Source organism: Pleurodeles waltl, chromosome 6 (assembly GCF_031143425.1).
Source record: "Pleurodeles waltl isolate 20211129_DDA chromosome 6, aPleWal1.hap1.20221129, whole genome shotgun sequence".
Taxonomy (NCBI): domain Eukaryota; kingdom Metazoa; phylum Chordata; class Amphibia; order Caudata; family Salamandridae; genus Pleurodeles; species Pleurodeles waltl.
Window position 1 is genome coordinate 215,583,851 of NC_090445.1, and position 26,563 is coordinate 215,610,413.

At 45.2% G+C, this 26,563-nt stretch overlaps 1 protein-coding gene across 6 annotated transcripts in view; it reads right to left on the reverse strand.

Moving 5' to 3' along the window:
• Window positions 1–26,563, reverse strand: part of FAM171A2 (family with sequence similarity 171 member A2) — a 231,269-nt gene that overhangs the window by 40,751 nt on the left and 163,955 nt on the right. For all 6 annotated transcript variants that reach the window (XR_011204773.1, XR_011204772.1, XM_069237909.1 and 3 more), the window contains exons 4-5: window positions 17,833–17,997; window positions 15,330–15,506 (exon numbers count right to left, since the gene is read on the reverse strand). Coding sequence is in view for 4 of the 6 variants with exons in the window: in XM_069237909.1 (XP_069094010.1) it covers window positions 15,330–15,506; window positions 17,833–17,997 (342 nt within the window). In the remaining 2 variants the exon portion in view is untranslated. The remainder of the gene's footprint in view (window positions 1–15,329; window positions 15,507–17,832; window positions 17,998–26,563) is intronic.

Here is a 26,563-nt window from a genome sequence, read left to right on the forward strand (position 1 = left end):
CAAGCCAAGGAATGCCCTGACTTGAGTCTGGGTTTTTGGAGCTACCCAGTCCAGAATAATCTGGATCTTGGGATGGAGTGGCTGAACTTGGCCCCCACCTACAAGGTGACCCAAGTAAACCACAGTACCCTGCCCTATCTGACATTTAGATGCTTTGATAGAGAGGCCTGCTGCTTGCAGGGCCTGCAGAACCTTATTCATGTGGACCAGGTGATCCTGCCAGTTGGAGCTAAAGACAGCAATATCATCAAGATAAGCTGCACTAAAGGACTCCAAGCCAGCAAGGACTTGATTCACCAACCTTTGGAAGGTGGCAGGGCCTTCTTTAAGCCAAAGGGCATCACAGTAAACTGACAGTGCCCATTAGGTGTAGAGAATGCTGTTTTCTGTTTTTCTCCAGGTGCCATTTTTATTGGCCAGTACCCTGCTGTCAAGTCAGAGGCACTTAAGTCTTTGGCAGCACCTATTTTGTCTATTAGCTCATCTGCCCTTGGGATGGGGTGAGCATCTGTCTTGGTGACAGAGTTGAGCCCTCTGTGGTCCACATAAAACCTCATCTCTCTCTTGCCATCTTTTGTGTGAGGTTTGGGGACCAATACCACTGGGCTAGCCCAGGGACTGTCAGAGTGCTCAATTACTCCCAACTCCAGCATCTTGTGGACTTCCACTTTGATGCTTTCCTTGACTTGGTCAGACTGTCTGAATATTTTATTCTTGACAGGCATACTGTCTCCTGTGTCCACATCATAGGTACACAGGTGTGTCTGACCAAGGGTCAAAGAAAAGAGCTCAGCAATCTGCTGGAGGACTTGCCTGCAGTCAGCCTGCTGTTGGCCAGAGAGGGTGTCTGAATAGATCACTCCATCTACTGAGCCATCTTTAGGGTCAGTGGAGAGGAGATCAGGGAGATATTCACTCTCTGGTTCCAGGTCCTCATCTGTAACCATTAACATGTTTACATCTGCTCTGTCATGAATGAGTTTGAGGCGGTTCACATGGATCACCCTCTTGGGGGTCCTGCTAGTGCCTAGGTCTACCAGGTAGGTGACCTGACTCTTTTTCTCAAGAACTGGGTAAGGGCCACTCCATCTGTCCTGAAGTGCCCTGGGAGCCACAGGCTCCAGAACCCAGACTTTCTGCCCTAGCTGAAACTCAACCTTTGCAGCCTTTTGGTCATACCACAACTTCTGGAGTTGTTGGGTGGCCTCAAAGTTTTTGCTTGCCTTTTCCATGTACTCTGCCATCCTTGAACGTAGGCCTAGTACATAGTCCTCCACATCTTGTTTAGGCTCATGGAGATGTCTCTCCCAGCCTTCTTTTACAAGTGCTAGTGGTCCCCTAACAGGATGGCCAAACAGAAGCTCAAAGGGGGAAAACTCTACTCCCTTCTGTGGGACCTTTCTGTAGGCGAAAAGCAGACATGGCAAGAGGACATCCCATCTCCTTTTGAGATTTTCAGGGAGCCTCATGATCATGCCCTTCAATGTCTTGTTAAATCTCTCAACAAGACCATTGGTTTGTGGATGGTATGGTGTGGTGAATGTATTTAGCCAATGGCTACTGTCCTGGAGAGTGGCTACACCCGCTTTGTGCCTCCTCCCTGAGGGGAGGGGGGGGGGGCACATCCCTAATCCTATTAGGGGAATCCTCCAACCTCAAGATGGAGGATTTCTAAAGGCAGGGGTCACCTCAGCTGAGGACACCTTAGGGGCTGTCCTGACTGGTGGGTGACTCCTCCTTGTTTTTCTCATTATCCTCTCCTGCCTTGCCACCAAAAGTGGGGGCAGTGGCCAGAGGGGAGGGCATCTCCACTAGCTGGGATGCCCTGGGGTGCTGTAACAAAAGGCATGAGCCTTTGAGGCTCACCGCCAGGTGTTACAGTTCCTGCAGGGGGAGGTGAGAAGCACCTTCACCCCGTACAAGCTTTTGTTCCTGGCCACAGAGTGACAAAGGCACTCTCCCCATGAGGCCAGAAACTCATCTGGTTGTGGCAGGCTGGCAGAAACTGGTCAGACTAGCACTAGGAGTCGGACTGGTATTCAGTGGGCATCTCTAAGATGCCCTCTGGGGGCATTTTACAATAAATCCCACACTGGCATCAGTGTGCATTTATTGTGTTGAGAAGTTTGATATCAAACTTCTCAGATTTCAGTGTAGCCATTATGGAACTGTGGAGTTCGTGTTTGACAAACTCCCAGACCATATACTCTTTATGGCTATCCTGCACTTACAATGTCTAAGGTTTTGCTTAGACACTGTAGGGGCATAATGTTCATACACATATGCCCTCACCTGTGGTATAGTGCACCCTGCCTTAGGGCTGTATGGCCTGCTAGAGGGGCGACTTACCTATGCCACAGGCAGTGTGAGGTGGGCATGGCACTATGAGGGGAGTGCCATGTCGACTTAGTCATTTTCTCCCCACCAGCACACACAAGCTGTGAGGCAGTGTGCATGTGCTGAGTGAGGGGTCCCCAGGGTGGCATAACACATGCTGCAGCCCTTAGAGACCTTCTCTGGCATCAGGGCCCTTGGTACCAGGGGTACCATTTACAAGGAACTTATCTGTGTGCCAGGGCTAAGCCAATTGTGGGAAGAAAGGTACCGTTTAGGGAAAGAACAAGGGTGCTGGGGCCTGGTTAGCAGGGTCCCAGCACACTTTTAATCATAACTGGCATCAACAAAAGGCAAAAAGTCAGGGGGTAACCATGCCAAGGAAGGCATTTCCTTACAGAAGTCCTATTAAGAACTAACCTCATCAATAATACAAGATAATATTAACCAGTTATGTAATAAATTCTGGAAGCTACCTGATGGTGCTATAACCTAATACACTGCAATCAACCTATAGTGTTGTGATCTCATTTACTGCGACACTGTCATTGTTCCAAGGGCGTGTGATGCAATCATGCTGCCCCTATGATTATGCTGAAATGAAACCTCTGGATGATGGATAAGTAGCTATTTTTTAACAACACGAAGGCACAGCTTCCATGAGTTGGCCCATAAGCTCGCTTCCTAATTCCGGATTATTGCTGGATCCTTATGCTAGTAGAAAACCCAGTAAGCGAAACCTACGGTATTACTTTGACCATTCTCACTGTAGACAAACAGGTAAACAAAGACTCCTGTACCAGCTGCTAATGCATCAACCGCTGCTTCACAACACTAGGAGCAATCGTCTGAATCAAGAATGAATTCTGAAACAACTTCTATACCAGCAAAATACTTGTATCTCCAAAATGTTCCAAACGGGTCTACCACAACAGTAGTCAAGGATAACAGAACATCTCAAACGCCCCCCAAATTCCTGTTACAGCAAATACACTAGCACGAAGAACCTGAGAAAGCATTGTTCAAGACCTTAAGCACTTTCCATAAGATATTGGAAGGGCAACACTCATTGCAAAGGAAAAACAGAAAATCCTGCTGAGAACCATTCACCGTCCAATGATCTGCAACCGCTTCCTCCGTTTACAGAAAGCCACTGAGATGGACAGCTTTTTCTCCATCAGTGGTCCCATCAAATATAACAATCTTGCCCGCCCCATTACACCCCGCAATAAGAGAAGCATCCTCAATGTAAGGAACTGAAGACCCTCCTGTCCTGTCAATGTCTCTAACGGATGCACCCTCTATGTGCCTTGTGATCCAATGTCACATTGGAAACGTATGTTCCAAACCTTTGCTGAGAGAACTATACAAACATCTAAGTCACAAATTTAAACCAACCCTAAAATGTCTCAACCTCTAGTGTTACTACCATTTGAACTGGCACCAAAAACAGTGAAATAGGGTGTACGTTGGGGGTCATCCATCTCTCAGTGCTCTTGAAATATGCTTCTCCTTGCCCTCATTATATTCATGCCAGCTGCCCTCTTTCTCATGCATAATCAGCTTTTCATTAGGTTGAAGAACATCCGGATGACTGTGGCAAGACGGTAGCATATTTTTGTACAAGTGATCCCAGTGAGACTGAGCATCAACTGCCCAGAGTTGACTCGCCCTTAAGGACTGTTTACCACTGTTTGGAGTCTAAGGGCACTACCCCATAACCAGCCAAGGAGGATATAAAGACGGGCATAAAGACTAATGCCAACCTAATGCCCAGATGAGGACATTCTCTTGTGGTTGCTCCTACCTCCTAAAATGAAGACATGGATCTTGGCTTTGGCTTGTCCCACTCTCACCGATTGACGTTTGTCAACATGCTTAGACAATCCAGACTATACTACGGCAAGTGCTTATGAGAAGGCGCAACAGTAGAATCAATATACAGATTTGTTTATGTATGATGTTGTAAAGTATGGATGCCACAACTCGGTTTTCAGAGAGCTATACAGTGATATTAAACCATAAAGTTAATCATATATTAACAGTGGCAGCATTTCACACATTTTTCATTCCGTTTACAAGAGACAAAAAATGCAGCAGTGAGATTGGTATATTACATAGAGCATGGAGGATTGCAGAATCCACACCAAACCGTGAAGAAGTTAAAAGGAGACAAGGATTTAAATGATGGATACTCAATATACTTGCAGTAAAGGCTGATGAGCAACCAGGTTGAAAATCAACCCTCACAATTCAAAAGGTTGCTGTAGGAAGCTGGCTCTGTACATACTATATCAAAATGAGGTATAGTGTGCACAGAGTCCAGGGGTTCCCCAGAGGCTTAATAGAGGCTAAACCCAAACATCCACCACCAGCAACACGGGGACGGCCCGGTCCAGAGGTCAAAGTGTAGGCAAAATTAACATGGTCTGCTATGGAGACTGGGGGCACTCGGTTTTAGATCTGCAGAAAGGCAAGTACTCACATCTTTGGAGGGCAGACATGGGGGGGTTTAGAGGAGCACTGGGGGGGCCACAAGTCGGCACCAAACATACACCCTCAGCGGTGCTGGGGTGGCTGGGTGTAGGGTGCAAACAAGTTGTCAGGACTCCAATGATTCTCTATGAGGTGACCCCAGGGGGTCACTCAGAGGCTGCAGACCAGGTCCAGAGGGTTGTCTAGGGCAAACCACAGGCTGGACAGGGGTCTGCTGAACGTTGCTGCACTGGAGTTCGGGTTCTTCAAGGCCAGGGGGCTGCAGGTGCAGCGTGTCTTTAGACATCGAATATCTTCGCGGTCAGGGGGGTCCTCAGATTCCCTCCGCAGGCATTGTAACTGGAGGGGTGGAGAGGTCAACCCAGGGTGGGCACTTGCTCAGAATTGCTTGGTGATCCTCTCTAGGTGGTTGGGTCACCTGGACATGGGCCGTGGGCTTTGGGTGCAGAGTGGTTAGGACTTACGCATTCAGAGTGAGGTTGGAGTCCTTAGTTGTTGGTTTCTTCTTGGACGGGGCCGCTGTTGACAGGAGCTTTTGGTCCTTTTTGGTGCAGGGCAGTCCTCTGGAGCTTAGCTGAGGTAGCTGGTCCCGCTGGATGCGTTGCTGTTCTTTTTCAGTTTCTTTGAAGCAGGAGACAGACCAGCGGAATCAGTTGTCATCTTCTTTCTTCTCTGCTGGGGGTTCAGCTTACCAGTCCTTCTTTCTTGTCAGGTCGCCAGGAATATGGTGAGCTGGGTTCAGGGAAACCCTTAACTACAAGATTTAGGGGTGTTACAGGGGTCAGAGGGCAGTAGCCAATGGCTACTGTCCCTGAGGGTGGCTACACCCTTCCTGTGACCACTCCCTTTGGGGAGGGGCGCACAAACCTAACCCTATTGGTCCCTGTCCTCCAAACCAAGATGGAGGATTCTGCAGGGAGGGGGTCACCTCAGCTCTGGACATCTTAGGGGTGGTCCTAGCTGGGGAGTTTGGGGGGTTCACTTCCTGTTTTCTCAAATTTCCCCACCATACTTGCTGCCAAAAGTGGGGCTTGTCTGGGGGGCGGGCAACTCCACTAGTTGGAGGGCCCTGGGGCGCTCTAACCCAAGGTTTGGGCCTTTGAGGCTCACTGCCAGGTGTTACAGTTCCTGCAGGGGGGAGGTGTGAACCACCTCCACCCACGACAGGCTTTGTTTCTTACCACCGAGAGCACAAAGGCTCTCACCTCATGTGGTCAGAAATGTGTCTGAAAGTGGCAGGCTGGCACAGATGGGTCACTCCTACACTAGCAGTTTGTCTGATATACAGGGGGCATCTCTAAGATGCACTCTGTGTAAATGTTTCAATAAATCACACACTGGCATCAGTGGGGTTTTATTGTGCTGAGAAGTTTGATATCATACTTCCCAGTATTCAGTGAAGCCATTATGGAGCTGTGGAGTTCACAATTACAAACTCCCAGACCATATACTCAATATGGCTACACTGCACTTACAATGTCTAAGAATGGACTTGGACACTGTAGGGGCATATTGCTCATGCAGCTATGCCCTCACATGTGGTATAGTACACCCTGCCTTAGGGCTGTAAGGCCTGCTAGAGGGGTGTTTTACCTATGTCACAGACAGTGGTTTGTGGGCATGGCACCCTGAGAGGGGTGCCAAGTCGACTTTGCCTTTTTCTCCCCACAAGCACTGCAAAGACAGTGTACATGTGGTTGGTGAGGGGTCCCCTTGGGTGGCATAATACATGCAGCAGCCCTTGGGGACCTTCCCTGGCCACAGGGCCCTTGGTACCATGGGTACCTTATAAAAGGGATTTAACTACGTACCAGGGGTGTGCCAATTGTGGAAACAAAGGTACAGATTTTGCGAAAGAACACTGATGCTAGAGCCTGGTTATTAGGATCCCATCACATTTTCAATCAAATTTGGCATCAACACTAGGCAAAAAGTGGGGGGGTAACCATACCAACAGTGGCACTTTCCTACAGTTGTGCTTTACATGATGAAACCGAGAGTAACACATTGCATGTGAACACATCCAGAAAAAAAGACAGAATTAATGTGATTTGCTCCTTGAATTGAATCAAAATGCTACACCATATCTCTGTGTTTTGACTACGCAAAAAAATGAATTAGTCCAATGGCTGGCAGCCCATAGAAGACTTCTGTTCACATTTATGTACTTCCGGGTGGTTTTTCCATTCCTGAAGACGGAACTCCACCAAAAACAACCTAGTCAGCCACTAACTCCTTGTTAAGGACTGAAAGTCTCAACACTCAAATTCAGTCTTCTGGGTACGAACAGCAAAGTAATGGAGCTCCCTTACATTTGACTTAAGCAGAGAGGCGAACCGCATATTCTACAACCCTATGAAACCTTGCCTAGTTACCCTTTACCTTTAGTGTCATATCAAATTCCCGATCTTCTACAGTGCAGTAAAATCAGATCTCTGTGTAATTAAAATAAGGCAAACCCAAGAAATCATGAACCTGGCATAGGGTTCCTGATGAGGCAAGAATACCTACCTTCTCTTGTCCACTTTAAATCTCAATTAAAAGGATAACACACATGGAACAGTGCCAGGTGGATACCTTGGCTTATCACAATAGCCCACCCCATTGAGTACCTGAATGCACAATTCTAGGTCAGTGACTGTGCTGATCGCTTTTTCAATTTAGGATGCAAGTCAGTTTTGCTTACTCAGATGTGGATTAGTACAAATTCAGACCAAATGTTTAGAGCCCAGAAAGAGAAGCTACTACATGGGCAGCCAGCCTGCTGAGCAGCGAAAGACTGCAACTGTTTTTAGTTAACTCCACAATTTTTACTAGCCACTAAGGAGTCCTGCAGAGTGGAATGTGTTGCACGGCCAGCCAGGACACATGCTGCATGGCAAGGCGAATTGGTGATATATTACCCTTTTTCTACTTTGAACTTGTGCTGGAGCTGTTGCTGTGCATGCAACCCACAATCCCTTTTTGAGTTTGAGTTTGAGTTTATGGGTTTGTAAAGCGCATAGCTACCCTGAGGCATCCCAGCACTGAAGTACGTGAGGGTCCAAGAGAAAAAAGAGAAAAGAAAAGATTAGGTCAAAGAGTTGACAGCAAAAAGAATAGTTTTTTATTTCTTCCTAAATAGGAGCTCAGAAGCCTCGTGTCGAAGCTCGGAAGCAAGGGAGTTCCATAGCCGAGCGGCTTTCACAGTAAAGGAGTTCCTTCCCCAGGATTTCTTGGATCGTACTATAAGTACTTGACGGGAGGTAGATGAGCGCAAAAGTTTAGGAGGAGTGTAGATGGAAAATGAATGTCTGAGAAAAAAGGGGCCCCTAACATGTAGGGCTTTATGGACCAGACATAGTGATTTAAATTGGATACGTGGTTTTATAGGGAGCCAATGAAGTTTTACAAGAGCCGGCTTGGCAGATAGCCTCCTAGATAAGTTGGTGAGCAGTATAGCTGCGGCATTCTGCACCACTTGGAGTTTCCTTATAACATAGTCTGGTGAACTGAGAAACAGAGCATTGCAGTAGTCGAGGCGGGAGAGAATCAGGGCCTGAACAAGGATCCTTTTAGCCCTGGGTGGAAGAAGATTCAAAATCTTCCTAAGGGATCTCAGAAGGCCAAAGCATATAGATGAGAGCTTTTTGGACTGGATTTCCATAGTAAGTCGGGCTCAAGCCAAAAACCAAGGCTCTTGATATGGGTCTTTGGAGATGGAAGGTTAATAAAAGCCTCTGAATAAGAAGTTAAAGGAAAAGCAGGAGGGCCATTACCTATAATCATAACTTCGGATTTCCCATCATTAAAGTTCAGTTTAGATAAGTTCATCCGGTTAGCAATGTCTGCAAGACAGCCAGAGAGACTGGAAGAGGAGGACTGCCTAATGCTGGAGAGGGATACTACTGAGTATCGTCGGCATAGGTAACCACTGAAAGATTATATGGGGAGACGACCTTTGCCAGAGAGGATAGGTACACATTAAATAGAGTCTGGCTCAGAGAAGAACCCTGAGGGACTCCACAAGTTAAAGGATAAATATCAGACAAAAAAGAACAATCTAAAACTTGAAAAGATCTTCCTGTGAGAAAAGAGAGGAGCCACGACAAAGCAGTGCCTCTTATCCCCATCTTAGAGAGTCTGTGAGACAGAAGGTTGTGGTCCACAGTATCAAATGCTGCGCTAAGATCAAGTAATATAATAGCGGCATGGCCGCCTTGATCCAGAAGTTGCCTGGCAGATTCAGTGACTGCTAAAAGAGCAGACTCAGTGCTATGCTGAGCTCTGAAACCCATCTAAGAAGAATCCAAAAGATTCTGGTTCTCCAGATGACTTGTCAGCTGAAGATTAACATGTTTTTCCAGCACTTTTGTGAGAAACGGGAGGAGAGCAATTGGCCTATAGTTATTTAACAAAATGGGATCCAAATTAGGTTTTTTGGGGAGGGGTTTAATGATGGCATGTTTAAAAGACAGAGGCAAAAAGCCTGAGGATAAAGAAAGGTTTACATTTTTGTGTCTCAGTGTCCTTTCATGCTGTTGTCAGGCTCAAAGACTTGTTCAATCATTGTTTAACAGCTTCCCTCTCTTTTCCTTTGTACTGGGGAAAGGTATTCACCAGAGAAGCAGCCCCAGCAAAGCCTCAACCTCCAAGATAAGTTCAAGTTCAAACCCTTTATACCACCATCCTTACAGAACTTCTGCTTGAAGTGGCAGCCTGCAGACTGCTTTCCAAAGTACTACCATTGCCTAGTACTCCCTGACGCTGCTTATTCAGTGTCGCCACAGTGCCAAACTCATGCGAGTGAGTATTTAGTTCCTGCCCCGCCATCAAGAGTGTGAGTCCCTTTAAGTCACCATCACCAATGTTCTCCTCATCCTCACTGCCTGCCACCTCGCTTTCTGCTCCAGCTCGGTGCAAGTGTTGCACTGTGCATCACCACGATGCAAATGCGTTCCAGTGTGACCTAATTTTCAGGGGGTAGGGACTGCACTCCTAGATGGGTAGGCCAATTAACAAAACTTTCTCCTCCCACAACTATGCTAGCCATGATTGATCTAAGCATGCAAACTTGTCTAAGCTAGCACGTTAAGCTTAAAATAGAATTGTAAATAAATTATTCACACCATTTATGTTATGGTATGTTGTTGGCATTTGTATAGCACACAAACTGGCTCTGGGACCTGTGTTTTTGGTTGTGACTTCCCAAACAAGTCTAGAGTTTCCATCTCAGACACCTGAGTCTGAGTTGGCCTGTGAAGTAACACTATCAGTTGTATAAAAGAGTAGTTTCCTATGTGGATTAAATTTCAGCTTTAATGAGTTGTGGGTGAATGTTCTTGTTTTTTTATGGGAGGCCTGTACCAAAGCATGTACGCTGCTTATAGGATAGTAGAGATGTCCACTGCTCACTAATAGTATGTAACATTTGATGGTACCAGGTGATGTGTGCTGCAAGGTCTGAGGGACAAGTCTGTCTGTCTGTCTCTCTCTCTCTCTCTCTTTCTATCTCTCTCTCTCTTTCTATCTCTCTCTCTCTTTCTCTCTCTCTCTCTTTCTCTCTCTCTCTCTTTCTCTCTCTCTCTCTCTTATAATAGTGTCCTGCCACACCCCAAACCTCCTCTCCTGTCATATTAAATGAAGACTACACTGAAGAATATATGAAGCACAGTCACTCACTTATGGCCTGATTGAGAGTTTGAAGGATGGAATAATGCTCATTAGGGCGATGGAGTAAATGACTCCATTGCCCTGACAGACATCCTGTCCCCCAGATATAGAAGTGGCCAAAGCGGGCATCTTTTAGCATTGGCAGGTACTGCCATTATGGTGGTTCCTGTCAATTTTGTAAAACTTTGATGGACAGTTCCATTAAACATGATGGACAGCCTTCAAACTTTTACTTAGTTTTAACCTTCAAAAACAAACTCCCAAAGCAGAAGTTTGTTTTTCAAAAAAAGTTAAATTAATGACACCCACACTATAACAGATTTCTCCAATGGTGTGGGGGTAATTTGTAATGTTTTATGTCCCTCACTATTAAGTTTTAGCTGGCAGTAACAGAAAATAAAAAATAAAAAAACTCATCTGACCACCCACTCTAAATTGGTTGGCTAATTTTCGATGGCCTATACTCCATTGGGCCATCACCGCAGTATGTCGATGATGGAGCCGGAGTAGGGTCTGTTGTCAAAATACTGATGGTCCGCCCACCTCTAAATCAGGCAGGTGAACCATGAGTTTGGCAGAGAGGGCAGGCACATTTTCGCCACTGAAATGGAGTACCTTTTTCACCAAAATCCAAATCAGGACCATAGTCATTCCATGGGGTGGATATGCTTGACATGAAACTCACTGAAAGCCCCAGCTCTTGCTGTGCCCTGCTATTAATCTCAGGTAGCCCCACCCTCGCTGGGATAATTTCCCCAGGGCAGCTGGACAGCACTTTCCTGGTTAGCATCCTGATGGCAGAAGGACAACAGCACCTACTACACTGAGTTTCAAAAATCTCCCAGAGATTCCTAAAATTACTAGGCAGCTCTCCGGAAAGGGTACTGTATATTCAACTCATTATGTGCAAAATGTAAAATGTCTTCTCTAAAAGGGTTTTTTCCCCCCAAACAGGAAGTTACTAGGTAATGGACCTGAGGAACTTATGGCTGGGGCTAATTCATTTTTACACTGTACTACTAGCAGCTGGAACGAAAGTCAATACATACAATTTAGAGGGCAGGCTTCTTAGAGGGTGCCCGGTGTGAGCTGATATGGCTCCTGGCACCTGGGCTTCGGTTCCATAGCTTAAAACCCTGTGTTTGTGAAGGAGATACCTGGAGCGCTGAGTAACCCACACGGGAGGAAAGTGGCAGTGCTAAAATAAAGTGAAGATCATGTGCTTTGAGGGCAGAGCTCATAGGGGGTTATTCTAACTTTGGAGGAGGTGTTAATCCGTCCCAAAAGTGACGGAAAAGTGACGGATTTACCACCAGCCGTATTACGAGTCCATTATATCCTATGGAACTCGTAATAAGGCTGGTGGTATATCCGTCACTTTACCGTCACTTTTGGGACGGATTAACACTCCTCCAAAGTTAGAATAACCCCCATAGTCTGTCCTTCATTCTGTCTCTCACTTAGGACAGGTCTTAACTTGATACTGATGGGATAGGCAGTGGATCTCTTAATTTATAATCTCTCTTACCAGTGATGCGCCGTAAGATTACCACATCAGTGACATGATGGATGTTTGGCTTTTTCCCAGATCATATAGCTTTAAGGGAGTATCAAGTAGCTTCAAAGTTTATATTCTCCCTACGGGACCAGGACACTGGATACTAGGAATGGAATTTAAACAGACCGCAAAGCTTCTTCGAATTTCCAGCGGAAGCTGTGGCTGAGCATTCAAGTCATAGCTGAAGAGAGGCAGTGGGATACATTAAATACAACCCAAATATCCACAAAGTAAACAAAAAAGATTGTGCGGTGACAGATATAGTTTTCAGAAAGGAAAATCACTTTAAATGCACATTATTAAGTAGTACAGCCCAAGCAAACAGAATGGCTCGATGTTGTCCTAAGGACTTTCAGCACCACGGATAGCTTCGTGCTGTCCATGGTGCTGAAAGCCTTTTTAATAGGGATCTATGTTGAGGGAGAGGGCTTATGAAAACATGTCCCCTGTGTGGTCATGAGGGTCACAGTTCTTCCCTTTCCAATTTTTCATGGTCCTACTGGGTTTCCACGCTCTGTAACCTTGTGATTACAGAAACAATCCAAAGCCTGTGCAAACATGTTATTTCTTCATATTACTTTTATTTGGTACATCAGGATAAAGTATTTCACATGCACGCTGAGTTCCTGCTCATGCGCTTCTGGAGGCATTGGGAATCTTGCTTAATGAACATCACACAGCAAACAAGTCTATTTTCTCAGTTCATAACAGTTGCAGGCAGGATTTTCCTGTGTCCCTGGGATCTCTGTAGGATCAGGAAACTTGCAGTTATGGTTATAGGCAGCAAACACTACTCATATCTCGATTCTTGATGGTAAGTCTGTGCCCCGTACCCTGGTAGTCACTGAGGGGTCAGTGACCTTGCTTTAAGAGTCAAGGACGATCAAACAGTCAAACTGGCCCATATCGTGGCCCAGGATGTTTGTAATTAGATTATCGTCCATACTGGAGTCTCTCCTGGAGTCTTTCCTGCCTTTGCAACTTCATGCTTCAAATTATGATATGCAAGAGGCTTGCAAATTCGGATACTGTTGTAACGGAAACACGTTTTGGACCTTAAAGGTGTCTGATGGATGCCATATTCTATAGCACACACTTACAGGAAAAATGAGTGTGTCAGGTGCTCCTGTTCAACACTTCCCCTGTCATCGAACATGTTTGGGGTATGTGGCCCTAGAGGCATCTTTGCCAATGGAAAGGGTTGCTGAACAAAGTCTCTTGCTGGGTCTCCAGTGTTCCTCTGTGAGACAAGGCTTAACAGCTCTAAGACGGCCAGTCAGGTTGGTCATAGCAGACTCGGAAGTTTCTTTTTAAAGGAGCTTGTTCGCAGGATGACAGGCAGGCAGCAAGGTAGGCACCATACCACGTCCACGCTCTGTAGCGCTTGTGAAGTCTCTTGTGTCCCTAAGATTATTCAAAGACCTGGGTCGTCTGGAGGTGCAGCACTTATATAGGCGAGGGGCTCTGGGGCAGCCACAGCTTCCATTCAAGAGTAAGGGTTATTTGATTTCCTCACTCCGAGAAACACAATGATTAGGCCATCTTCACATTGCCTCAGCAAGAAGTGGATTTTCCATTCTCTGCTGCTTGTGGGTGGTGTCTGTTGCTTCCATGTTTTCTAATATTTCTAACAGAAGCATTGTTTTTAATTTTACGCAGTAGCCCCCACCTGCTCTGATGACTTCTTAAGGAGAAAAAGATTTTAAAAAAGCCCTTTGCAGTTGGGTGCGGGGTAGACAGAACGACTAGTTAATGCACAAAATGCTGGTAAACAGGACACTGGATTGAAACATTTCTGGCATTCTATGCACCTGGTAATACATGGCTCAGCAATAAATGAAATGGTGCCACAAGGCAACCAGGGGTTTTAGACTAACAGTGTGAGATGTGTGATGAACAATGTTTGAGGTGTATTTTGTATTGACTCTTAAATCTCTTATCTACTAACTGTAAGATACCAATATTTGTATGTGCACTGATCTTCCGAGTTGGTTGTGGGACCCTTTTATTTTTCACCTATAGAGTAAGAGATTCTCTGACAGGTTTGTTAGATTCCAAGCACCCCTAACTCATGGCAATCTGGGTGAGACCTATTGGCTTTGTCAATGCTTGTTGTACATATGTGATAGCAATGAAGGCATGTGCCCCAATGTGCTCTGCTCTTTGGGGTATTTCTGGATTATCTGTAACTTTTGAGTTTAAATCAGATTTTTTTTCATTTGAGTGACTTTTTCTTTTAATGAACTACTGTTGTTGTACTAAATTCCTGGGGGGGGGGGGGGGGGGGGGAGGGGGTTATGATCTGTATTTTTCAACTGCATTGTTGATTGACTAGTTTTTGCACACATGCCCCATGCATTTTCTCAGGCGAGGCCCTGTTTGCTCGAGCCAAGCTACCAAGAGTGATTCAGGGATGTTTTGATAGAACATTGTGGGAGCTCGGTCACAGCGCGCATCAAGCCTGTGGACTCTCTCCCTAAATCCTAATAATCTGATTTCGTACATGTACATTTAATACTGGCCTTTGTGGTGGCTCCCAATCTGCTCTGAAATTGCTACTCAACCGCTCCAGCTTAAAAACATACCAGAATGACAGTGGACTCTAGGACTTGCAGCACCCGCTCCCATAAAAATGCCAGGGATCCTGCACAGCTTGGCAAACAGCCCGCCCATTGTCCTCAGCATCACCTGCAGTCCCACCAATAGCGTAGTTCTTCCGAAAGACTGCCTCACTTACCTCCAACACTCCCATACCTGGGGCTCCTAGGCATCTCTGCTGGTGGACTCCACCACTTACCAGCAGCCTCGCCTGCAGGCAAGAGTCAGGCTTGAGGCACCAGTATAGATCTGACAATGGACACCCCACTTACCTCCAACACTCCCATACCTGGGGCTCCTAGGCATCTCTGCTGGTGGACTCCACCACTTACCAGCAGCCTCACCTGCAGGTCCAGAGTCAGGCTTGAGGCACCAGTATAGATCTGACAATGGACACCCCACTTACTTCCAGCACTCCCTACAGCTCAAGGCTCTGTTCCGCGAAGGGCCCACTCTGCGTAGTAGCTGCACCCTTTGTAGTCACTGTCTACAGTTCCAGCACAAATCTGCAGAGGGATCCCAGCAGTCACCTCAGCATCCTTTGTGAACACAGGCCTGGGCACCACACAACTCAGTTAATGACTGACAGACCTCTCCTGCACTCCCTCCCGCGACAGAATGCTCATCTTTCAACCACTCTGGTTCAGTAGCTTAAAACCACTGCAACCCTCTCCCTTAGTGCAGAACTCACCGCTTTTGGCATCGAACCTCCATGCTGGTGTAGTGCCTGGTGTCACTGGGCCCATGTCACTGGCCAGTGGGACGGACAGGTGCACTGGGCCGGACAGCTGGACCTCGGTTCCGTTGCCAGTGAAGAGATGGACGCTAGCTGCTGCTATGGGAGCCAGCTCAAGCCAGCTGCTGTTTGCTGCAAAGAAGAACATCCGCTGTCATGTGAGTGGAATGGCGATGAATGCCTAGGAGCTCCCTTCTTCAATACTGAAACATGTCTACAGACAGATGATTCCTTTATCCCCATTTCCTTTTCCTGTAGGCCAGCACCAAATGTACGTAACTTTAGGGTGACAAAGACCTTTCCTTGCAATGAAGGTAATGCAGTGAAGGGAAATGCATTCTACCAAGGCAATGGCATTTATAACAGTCTCCCAAGTAAGATACACCCAAGCTTTGAAGAGCCCAGAATCACTTGTCTTTATTATCGTTGATCTGTAATGTCACAACTACACTATGCCTACCCTGCCGAGAATCCGCTGGCTCCGAACTAAAAAAGGATTGGAAGTCAAAACATCATCCATTGTACAAGCCACTGCACTGCTGAGCCTCAGGTGATCTGTCTATCATCTTCCAGCCTTACCAATCTTCTAGAAGCCTGAGGAGGCTTCCTTGACCTGCAACACAGCCGCAACCCGTAGTACAAAATATTCACATTTTGGGCACCACCCTATGGAACAACCTTGCCACCACTCTAACTCCTCCTACGCAAAGCTGATAGGTAGCACACACATAATTAAGGCTTCTTTCAAACTTGGGTACCACCATCCCAACTCCTATCTCATGCCATTAGGTGGCTAAGGCTTTCCATACCACCTAATAGGAACCACGGTGCTCTCCCAACCCAAGGCATTCCCATTCCTGATGATGTATCAGTGAGGTTTGTAAGGCAGACATATGTGGAAATACCTTTGCCTCTGACTTCTCCATGCCACTGATGTTCAGCCAAGTCCAAGGTGCTCTCAGAGGTTAAAATGCAGATGTTGTGCACTTTGCAATTAAAAAGACTCCTCTTTTTTACCTTTCTCTGTTAGAGGTACCTACCTCACCTACCCTTCCTTCTGAGTTCTTATGTTTCCTTCCTCATGGTTTCATATATACTAGCTGACTTCTTATTGTAAATGTACCTCCACGTGTCTCACATGTTGGCTATGTATCCGATGTGTCTGTTCTGGGGCTAAGTTCTACCTCCCGTTTTGATATCTTCCTCTACCTGTTTTTCTTCCTTCTTTTTCCTACCTTTCCTTCTTTCCTACCTTACTTTTCCTTCCCTCCTTTTTCTTTCTTTCTTCCTCGCCCTGAAGGCAATCCTAGGGAGCCACTCATTGAGCCCTTTTCATGAACATAGTAGTAAATCTTCAGTCGTATGTCTACGTCCTGGTGCAGATTCACTATTATTAGGAATTCGGACACATTCCCAATGCGCCAGTCCAGGTTTCCAGCTGTTCTACTACGATTGTCACGTGAAGTCTTCCCGGGGGCCCTACCCCAGGGTAGGTATTTCTACATAGCCTAGAGAGGGGATGGGGGCCACCGTCTAAACACATTTCTTGCCTTGTTCTCTCTTCACAGGGAAAGTGACATTACCTTTGGAGAAAACACTTCCCTTTACCCCTAAAAACCTGTCTGTGATCTGTACCCCATTCCCACGCTCAAAGGAAGTTATTGCAGCTATTGGCTGAAGTGGCTTTCTGTCCATTCTCAGAGTGGCATGAGGACTGATTTCAGTTTGTGAATGCTCACAAACATTTATGTTTGAGGACTTTCTCCAACTTACACGACAAACCTCACCTTCTAACGCCCTCTCCCACCCCTTGCGTGGGATTTACTGCTTCAGATTTCTCCGTAGTCTGGGCAGAGAAATGCACAGTTTTAAAAGCGTTTATGCCTGCCTGGAATTCTTTCGTGAATTTCTAGCAGGCGTAAATGAGGCCAAAATACATCTGTGAATACGACCTAGTCTTTTCTAATAATACATAAAATACCCCTACTCTGTGCTTGGCCCTAACCTGTGGCATTAACTTCTGAGTTTCTCTTTAGAATGACCTCTAACATCTAGGGAACTTGACCGTACATATTTTAAATACTGTGTTGGAAAATTAATAGTTTGGCCCCATTTTTTTTAAAGTAATTCTTGGGCAAAGAAGGTACCCGAGCACCCCCAGAGAGGCTCAATAGTGTTCTCTGAGACTCACTGTAGTATGGGGTTGGTTTTCAAACATTTGCCTGACCTGCTTTTGGCTTCCAATCCTTCCATCTGGATACCCTCTCGAGTGATTAGAGCGCTATACAAATCAATATAACATAACATAACATAGCCCCCCGTTGATGAACAGCTTCCTTCTTATCTTATTTTGCACCTGGTGGTCTTCTTCTCCTTTCAGTGTGCTCGAATCCCTATTTCCCATGAGTCTTCATTTGGCCATCCCTACACTTCTCCCTCCTCCTGCCCTCTCCCTTACCGCCTCCGGTGCTGTTGCTTTCGCTCCCTATGAAGGCCGGGAACCCCTTCAGATCCTGTTCATTGCTGCCAGTGGTCAGTGAGGCTGATAGTTGGCTATAGGTAGAGCTCCTGGGAAGGCGGGCAGCTTTCCTCTGGAACTGGACCCACGGTTGGTTCCTGGCACCTGAAAATATTAACAAGTTAAGCGCAGGTCAATACAAAAGGCACTATGCTACCCACTAGCGAGCTCCAGACCAAGAGCGATATAAAGCACACTGAGCCCGGCACTAGGTAGTACCTTGCTTACCTGGATGTCGCAGACCTGGACCTGATACATATCTGCTACCACAGAGTCACCGCCTGGTGTGCGGGGACACACACACACACACACACACACACACTTTAAAATTTGCCTTTGAAGTTACAAAGTAATGGTATTACCTATGTAGTGACTCCCAATATTGTGACCTGCAAAGCAGTGACATACAACCGTGGCTGTACACAACTGTGAGCACAGAGAACCCACCCACGAATAAATAAAGCCCCTAGTTTTTCTCCATCGCTCTCTCCATCATCTTTCATTTCACCCATTGTCTTTTTTCCCTCACTTTTTCTCATTTCACATCTTTTATCTTTGATTTTTCAGTCCTCTGTCTCTTACCTCACAGCTTGTATTTTCTTACTGAGTGCTCCAATACCTTTCAATGGCACACCTTGAAGTTAAAATGTGAAATGCCAGAACTAATACAGAGAAAGTAAACCTTGCGAAGAAAATATGAGAAGCGAGGAAGAATATGGAGGCAACTGGAGATTTCAATATGTGAAATCAATCAATATAGTGCTATTTAGTTATTGAGTATGTCTTGTTATGTACTAACTCTGTATTTTTATGTGTTGTTACTTACTGGTTGTATTTCTGTGAGATCATAAGTATTGCATTTGGTGTGACAGTTATGGCTTATCTACAGAATCATATAAGCAATATAGAACCATATTACACATCATGTATTTTTTAGATATTCCATGTGTGTTTTGGTGTAGTTACAGTGAAAAAGCTGCTTACTTCAAAGTGCATCTAACAATGAGCACTGCCCGGAATTAAAATGTTTAGGATTTGTTTACGTTTCTTGAGTAAATTGTTCATAATACAATGGGCAAAGATGGGGACTAGTGGATTTATGTGAGTCTCTGGCTGCAACATTTATTGCTGCTGCGGGACGGCCAACAGGAAAAAAAGCCACACACACACACACAGAGTTTGTTAAGGTTTACCCTATAAAAAATATATAAATATTTATATTCGAATATAGCTTGCACTGGCGACGATAGCACCGGCGCAGTTATGGTTAAGTCTGAGTTTCCATAGGAAAGGCATCTTTTGTTTTCTTAATATTTTAATACCTTTAATAAATTTGGTGCCATTCGATGGATCACACAAAAAAGTACATTCACATTGGGACCTTCATAGCAATTTTTGTTCAGCTCCGTAAGGCGGGAGCTAAGAAAAATTCATTCTCATTGGAAAATTTAATTCCCATAGGATGATTTGCTCTTCGATCTAGAAAAAGAAATCACTGACAAGAATTACACCAAGCTTGGACTGAATCTAGAACTTTAAGGATTGTGCTTTTATTTGTTTGGTCTAAAGACATTCAGAAATTTTATGAGAACTTTGCATTTCCAAAGGTGGTCGAGTTGGGCATAATGAAGCTACATTTTAGAGATATCTGTACCTTTAATTTAAGGAGGATCTTTGACTGCAGAACTGCGGACCTCTGTTACTCCAAAATTTAAAAAATACTCAGATCTGGTTGGCTGAGGGAGCTTTTCGTGGTTTGCGTGGCTGTTGTACGAATTATGGATTGTGCGCCTAACTGTAACTTGTAAATTTCAGTGTTTTTTCTGTATTCAGCCATGCATCCACACCAGCAATTTTCTGACCTACTTCATGACTTTCCTCCAGTGGACTCTATGATCTGTGAGCCCACATGAGGTGCTCTGTTTTCCACTAGAGATGCCCTATACCAAAGATTAGCTCTATATACAGGAGCTACACTGAAATTGCACATGCAACCACAGTGTGGCTGGAAAAGTTTCCCTCTTACCAGGCAATGAGATGAAGTGGTATCAGTGAATTAGAGGTTTGCAGCGCTGGCCCGATACTGTTCTGGGTGCCTGTTTATCTGTATGTGTGAGTACCTGAGACTTCCATGACCCCGGAATTTCCCCATTAGACTTCCTAGACTGGGGACCAGAAAAGGAGTGTGGGAATACATCAAAGTAAGAGGCTCATAGCACTGTGTTACAAAGGACAGACACCACTGCAGCATGGAGGCCCTTTCTGCATTTTTTTAAACTTCACCAACTCCATATTTGGAGAATCTGGGCAGCTGTTCTTAGAAAGCTGTGATTTTTGCAAGTTCACACAAGGTTATTTAAATTCACTTCTTTATGACCTGAGGTAGTTTCCAAACTTTAAATAAAGCTAAATAAAGCTTGACTTTGGTAGACCCAGGCTTCCTGACTGTGCCTCCAAGGTCAGATATTATAGGCATCCTAATGTGACGTGGTTGGAAATGTGCGCCAACTTGACAGTGACTACTGCATCCATGGGTAGCCCCATTGAACTAAACACGGAGACTCTTGATACCATAAAGTCAACATTTTTCTTTTCCTTGGGTGTAACCGTTGGTTTTTAGGGGTGGAAACCGACGTCAATAGATGCTGGGGTTGTTTTACTTGGACACTCAAACTTTTGGTATCAAATCCACTGCGTTCTCCAGTCTAGAGTCAGAAAAATGACCCAAGAGGCCCACACATATATCAATACTGCAATATTTTATCGGGCTGTCTGGTACCTCTGGCAGATTGAGATTATTTGTTTACAAACACTGAAGTAAAACCCTAGTTTGCGAGCAGCCTAACAGTGTCCCTTGGAATAACATTGGTCATCCGGCTCACTATTATTCAAACATAAGGTGCGAGTTGCTTAAACGCTATAGTGTTTAGTTTTGTAGCTTGGCTCTGGAAGATGCCAGTGCTGTGTATCAAAATGTTAATTACACTTTTTGCTTGTAAATAAATTACCTATTCTAATTTGAAGAGTAGCAGTGTTATTTATTATGTATATGACTTTCTAACCTCTACCATCATCTCTCAGAGTTAGCCTTGATTGCACAACCACGCTAAGGGGCATATTTATACTCCATTAGCGCCGAATTTGCTTCATTTGTTTTTACTCGAATTTCGGTGCAAAACTAACTCCATATTTATATTTTGATGCTAGACCCGTCTAACGTCAAAATATTGGAGTTTGCACCATTTTTTAGATGCATGAACCTACCTTGCGTCAATGAGATGCAAGGTAGGCATTCCCATCTAAAAAATGGTGCTAACCACATAGCCCCATATTTATACCCCGTGCTAAAATGATGCACGGTGGGAGGAGGGGTTAATAATGGTGCAAAGATTACTTTGCACCATTATTTAACACCTGGGTCAGACCAGGCATTAGGAGACCTTTGGACCCATTTTCATGGTTAAACACCATGGAATGAGTCCACAGGTGCCCTTCCCAGGCCCAGGGACACCCCCACCCACACCAGAGGGACACCAGAGGATGGGGGACCACATCCCAGGTAGGTAGGGTAAGTATTGGTAAGTAATGTTTTTAAAAATTAAAGTGCCATCATGGCACAGGGTGCAATCGCCATGTCCAGTGGACACTCATGCCCTGTGCTGACCATTGGGGTGGTGGGCATTACTCCTGTCTTTTCTAAGACAGGAGTCAGGTGGTATGGATGGTTTTGTGTCAGAGAATGGCGCTATGCTGGTTAGAGGCATTTTTTTTTTTGCCTCTAACCAGCCTAACATCTTTTTTTGGTGCAAAACCCCCTTCTCCTATACCACCAGCCCCACACGGCTAACGTCATTTTTTTTTTAATGCGAGCCCACCCTTTGCATCAGCTTGCGTCATTCCATAAATATGTCACCCGGCTGGTGCTCAGGAATGGCGCAAGCCAGTGCTAAACTTGTTGGTGCAAAACTGCATTAGTGCAGTTTTGCATCAAAAAGTATAAATATGCCCCAAACATTCAAGTGCCTGAAATTGATCAATTAGAGCACAATGGTATTAATGGCATTGGGTTACTAGTAGTAAATAACAGCACCCACACATGGTAACTGCTCAGTAAGCATTGATTTCCCCACAAAAAGTTGAAAAGAAGAGAGAAAAGGTGTAGAAAGCAAGAGGCAAAAGGAAGAAAGAAGGTCTGAAATGTAAAATGTTGGACAAAGCGGTAGAGAAAATGGCATGAAAAAGAGACAATATAAAACATAGGAAAAATCAGAGGAAAGTGAGAAGAGATATACGAAATGATTCGGAGATGAGAGAAAAAGTGAAACAGTAACAGATATCAAAATGAGACATGAAATGGCAAGGACGATGAACAATGTGAGAGTGAAAAACGGGGTGTGAAGCATGAGAGAATATGGAAAAATAGAATGAAGGAAAAGCAATAAATGAACCTATAGAAATGATGGAAAAACTAAGAGAAGGAAATAAACTTTGAAATGAGACAGAAGGTGAAAAAAAGTGAAAGAGAAAAATAACAGAAGGAAAAAAGATAGAGAAGGTTTGCGAGAGAAACAAAATTAATACCAAAAGATGATTGAAACGATAAAAAATGAAAAATGTGAGGGGGAATCAAGATGTGACTCATGAGCAAGACGACTAAAAGTGACAGGCAGAAGAATAAGGTATGAAGATAATGAGAAGATGGAGAAAATGAGATACACGAAAGGTGTAAAAATGAAATACAGAAGATGAGAGAACGTCAGAGAATAAAAAAGGTATAGCGTAAAGCATAAAATAAAGAAATATGAGAGACAAAAAAGGATCTGCGGGGGTGGTACAGAAATGGGTACGTCCAGACACACCAGTAAGTACGTTGCACCCAGCATGGTGCTGCACCGGTGGGGAGGTACCCATAAGAGAAAATAAAAAAGTAAAATGAGAGACAAGTCAGAGAGCTACACATAGAAAGAGTGAAATGAGACAAAAAAAATGGAGAAAGCAGGGAAAAAATCGACCCGAGCTATGATGAAAAATGGCGAAAATAAAAGTGAATAAATATGATGGTAAATATAAGAGAAGATGAAAGAGAAAATATAAAGTCACAATGTGAAATGATAGAAGATGGAGAAAGTAAAAGAGACAACAAAGTAATTAGAAACAAAATGGAGGTTAAAATAAGCAATAGAAAAATGTAGGTGCTAATATGCAATATGAGACAAAACCATTTAAAATGGGAGAGATAAAATGGAAAAAGTGTTTAGGAAAAACAGTGTCTATAGCAGAGAAAGTTAGTGTGAAATAAAAATAAACCGCAGGAGGGGGAGCTAGGAGCCGACCATGATGGCTGCTTCCTGCTTAAAACCCTGGCGGTGCCAGATATATGTCCCAGGGTCCTGGGAGTGAGAGTCCCTTGCAAACCAGAGTTTGGGGTGGATGATCACCATACCCTGCCACACCAAGCAGCGCTCTCATCGATCACCCCGGGAACATGACAGCGCAGCACCAGATCATGATGCAGGTAGGAGAGCTTCATTGCTCTTTCAGTGCCAGTAACGCTGATGCGAACGTTGATGGCAGGACGTTGACTGACCGGCGGAGAGAGGCGAGGTCTGATGCTGAGTGGCCTTGATCAAAGGCCGCGTTTTTGCCACCATAGGAACTAGGGGCCAGATGTAGCAAACTTCCAAATTGCGACTTGCAATTTGTGAGTCCCAGCGACTCGCAAATTGCAACTCGCAATTTGGAATGCAGAAAGGTGTCTCAGACACCTTCTGCGAGTCGCTATGGGGTCGCAAAGACCCACCTCATTAATATTAATGAGGTGGGTCGCAATTTGCGACCCCATAGCGATTCAGGGCACTCACGGGGATGGTGGCCTGCTGGGAACAGCAGACCACCATGTCTGTGACTGCTTTTAAATAAAGCAGTTTTTTTTTTTCAAAGTGCAACCCGTTTTCCTTAAAGGAAAACGAGCTGCACTTTGAAAAAAAAAACGAAACCTTTTGTTTCGGTATTTTTCAGGGCAGGTAGTGGTCCATTGGACCACTGCCTGCTCTGAAAAATTATTTTTTGTGCCAGACACAAAGGGGAAGGGGTCTCTTGGGGACCCCTTCCCGTTTGCACCTGGGTTACCATCCACTTCAAGTGGATGGTAACTGCACTTTCATTTGCGACCGCAATCGCGGTCGCAAATGAAAATGCATACCATTGCGACTCGCAAATAGGAAGGGAACACCCCTTCCTATTTGCAACTTGGAAATGCATTTTGCGAGTCGGTTCCGACTCGCAAAATGCATTTCAACATAGCAAAGACGCATTTGCGACTCGCAAACGGCGATTTTCGCCGTTTGCGAGTCGCAATGTCTTTGCTACATCTGGCCCTAGATGCCTGGCTTCATACATTACCTGACCCCAGCCCCAATCAGGCACAAGATTACTGGGATGATTGTCTTGGGACGCTCTGTGCTCACCGAGTAGCCTCCAGAGCAGGGACCTGACACTAATGATATAACTTTGTTCCTGGCGGAAGGCGGCACCGAGGACCCTGCTCAGTTGCTATGGTGCATTTAAGCCCCGACGGTCAGCGACTGGTAGATGTATCAGGTCTTTTGGATGCGACACTGGAACTTATGTCCTCTTTGAGTGCAAGCTTGTGTGAATGGAGATCTAAATCACTGAGGCTACAGATCAGGATCATTGACTTGTGTAGGTGGTCCTCCTGCAGGGTGTTGGCTTCCACTACTGGTCCAGGATTGTGCTTGCAGAGAGGTGAGCTTCACCACTGATGTAGTGCTGGTGGCCTAGCTCCCCCCCTTCCAGACGGTTCCCATTATACAATGATTTGCCTTTGGAACTACATGACACCATCTGCAAAATCTTCAGAGTACCAGTTTATGTTCTCAGAAGCAGTGGCGCGGTCAATGGCTACTTCCAAAGCAGATACCCCCAAGCTATCGGATGCCGCAAAGGACACAATATCTGCTATTGGCACCACATTGTGTACTGCGGACTCCAAGATGACTGATTTGACGATGGAAGTGAAATCAGGACATCAGCATTTCAGGCTAGAATAGACACAATAGGCAGGAGGTTAGATAAGGTTTAATGTAATTTAGAGAAACCTCCAGACTGGGGAAACACATTGAGGGGCAGATTTATGGAAAGTGGCGCTGTGCCGAGTGCAGCAGCACTTTCCCTGTGCCCCTTAGCACCCCCCTACCGCCACCATGAGTGCGCCGTATTTAAAATACTGCGCACCATGGCGGCAGGATAGGGGGCAATGGTGTAATTTCTCATGACGCTATTGATGTACTCTGCAGTAGTAGCACCAAAATATTGGCGCTTCTCCTGCAGAGTACACAGGGCCCCATTCTAAAGAATCGAAGGCATCTTTTAACACCTGCTCTGGAGCAGGCATTAAAAGTGCCGTAAAAAATGGTGCAAGGAAATCTCATAGATTTCCTTATGCCATTTTTCCGGCTCCCCTAACGGGAGAACGCCCCCTTTGCATACATTATGCCTGGCACACGCATAATGTAGCACAATGAGTTACAGAGTGGCATAATGCATGCATTGCGCCACCCTGTAAATACGGCACAGGGATTTCAGCCTCATTAGGCCACATTAACGTACAAAATAATGGTGTTAATGTAGCGCAAGGTGGAGCATTATAAATATGCCCCACGAGTACCTTAAAGCCAAGGTCCCCGAACTTGAAGACAAGGGAAGGTGAGACAACATCCTTATATACAGTATAGCAGAAACCATCAAGAAGGACAGCATGATAGGCTTTTAATGAATACAACTCCTTAACTTCCAACTCAAGGAACCACCTGCATTATAGAGCACACACCGGATCAAAACATGTACAAAGCCTAAAGTGAGAAACCACGAGCAACTATAGCATAGAGAATTGTGTCATCAACATTTTAGGGTCATTCTTTTATGAAAGTCACCCAACTTCCTTTTTGGTGTACTATTCAGCGAAAACCAACATCAAAGGTAAGAAGTTTACGGCCCCGGCTGTGATAGTGGGACCCAAAGTACAGTCTATTGGACCCAGCTGAAATTATAGTGACCCTGGACGTAAAGACAAAGGAATTTATGGAGATAAATGGCCTGGAACCTTCCTTAGCACCACAGACGACATTTCAATGGGCACTGCTGGGCCACGAAATTCGCCACCAAACCAGAGGACAGTGCCACACCTTGGAACCATCACAGGTATTCTACTAAACATTAAAATGAGACTAGATTATCTACAAGTGAGCTTGCCTACACCAGACTGTAGATGCACTCCACAGGGACAAAGACAAGTCCCAGCTCACCACCGAAGCTAACTACTGAAAACAGGAATGTCAGTGGTGAAGCCTGAGCGACAAATGGTTGTTGAAATGACTTTCCCGTTGGAGGACTACCAGTGCTTAATTTGTAAATAAAAATGTGCCGGTGCCCCAATCCCTCCTTTTAAACATGCGGATGCTGCAATTGAATGTGCGAACACGGAATACTGAGGCAGCGTCATCCTGAAGCCATCTCGGGCATCTTCAATCCATTTACAGCCACACCCTGCCCCTTCAGCCCACTCTTGCAGCTTTCTACTTGCTCCCATTGTGATGCTTTTGTGTTTTTCTCCCCTTCTGTCTTTCCCACATGTGTCTTTTGCTCACAATAA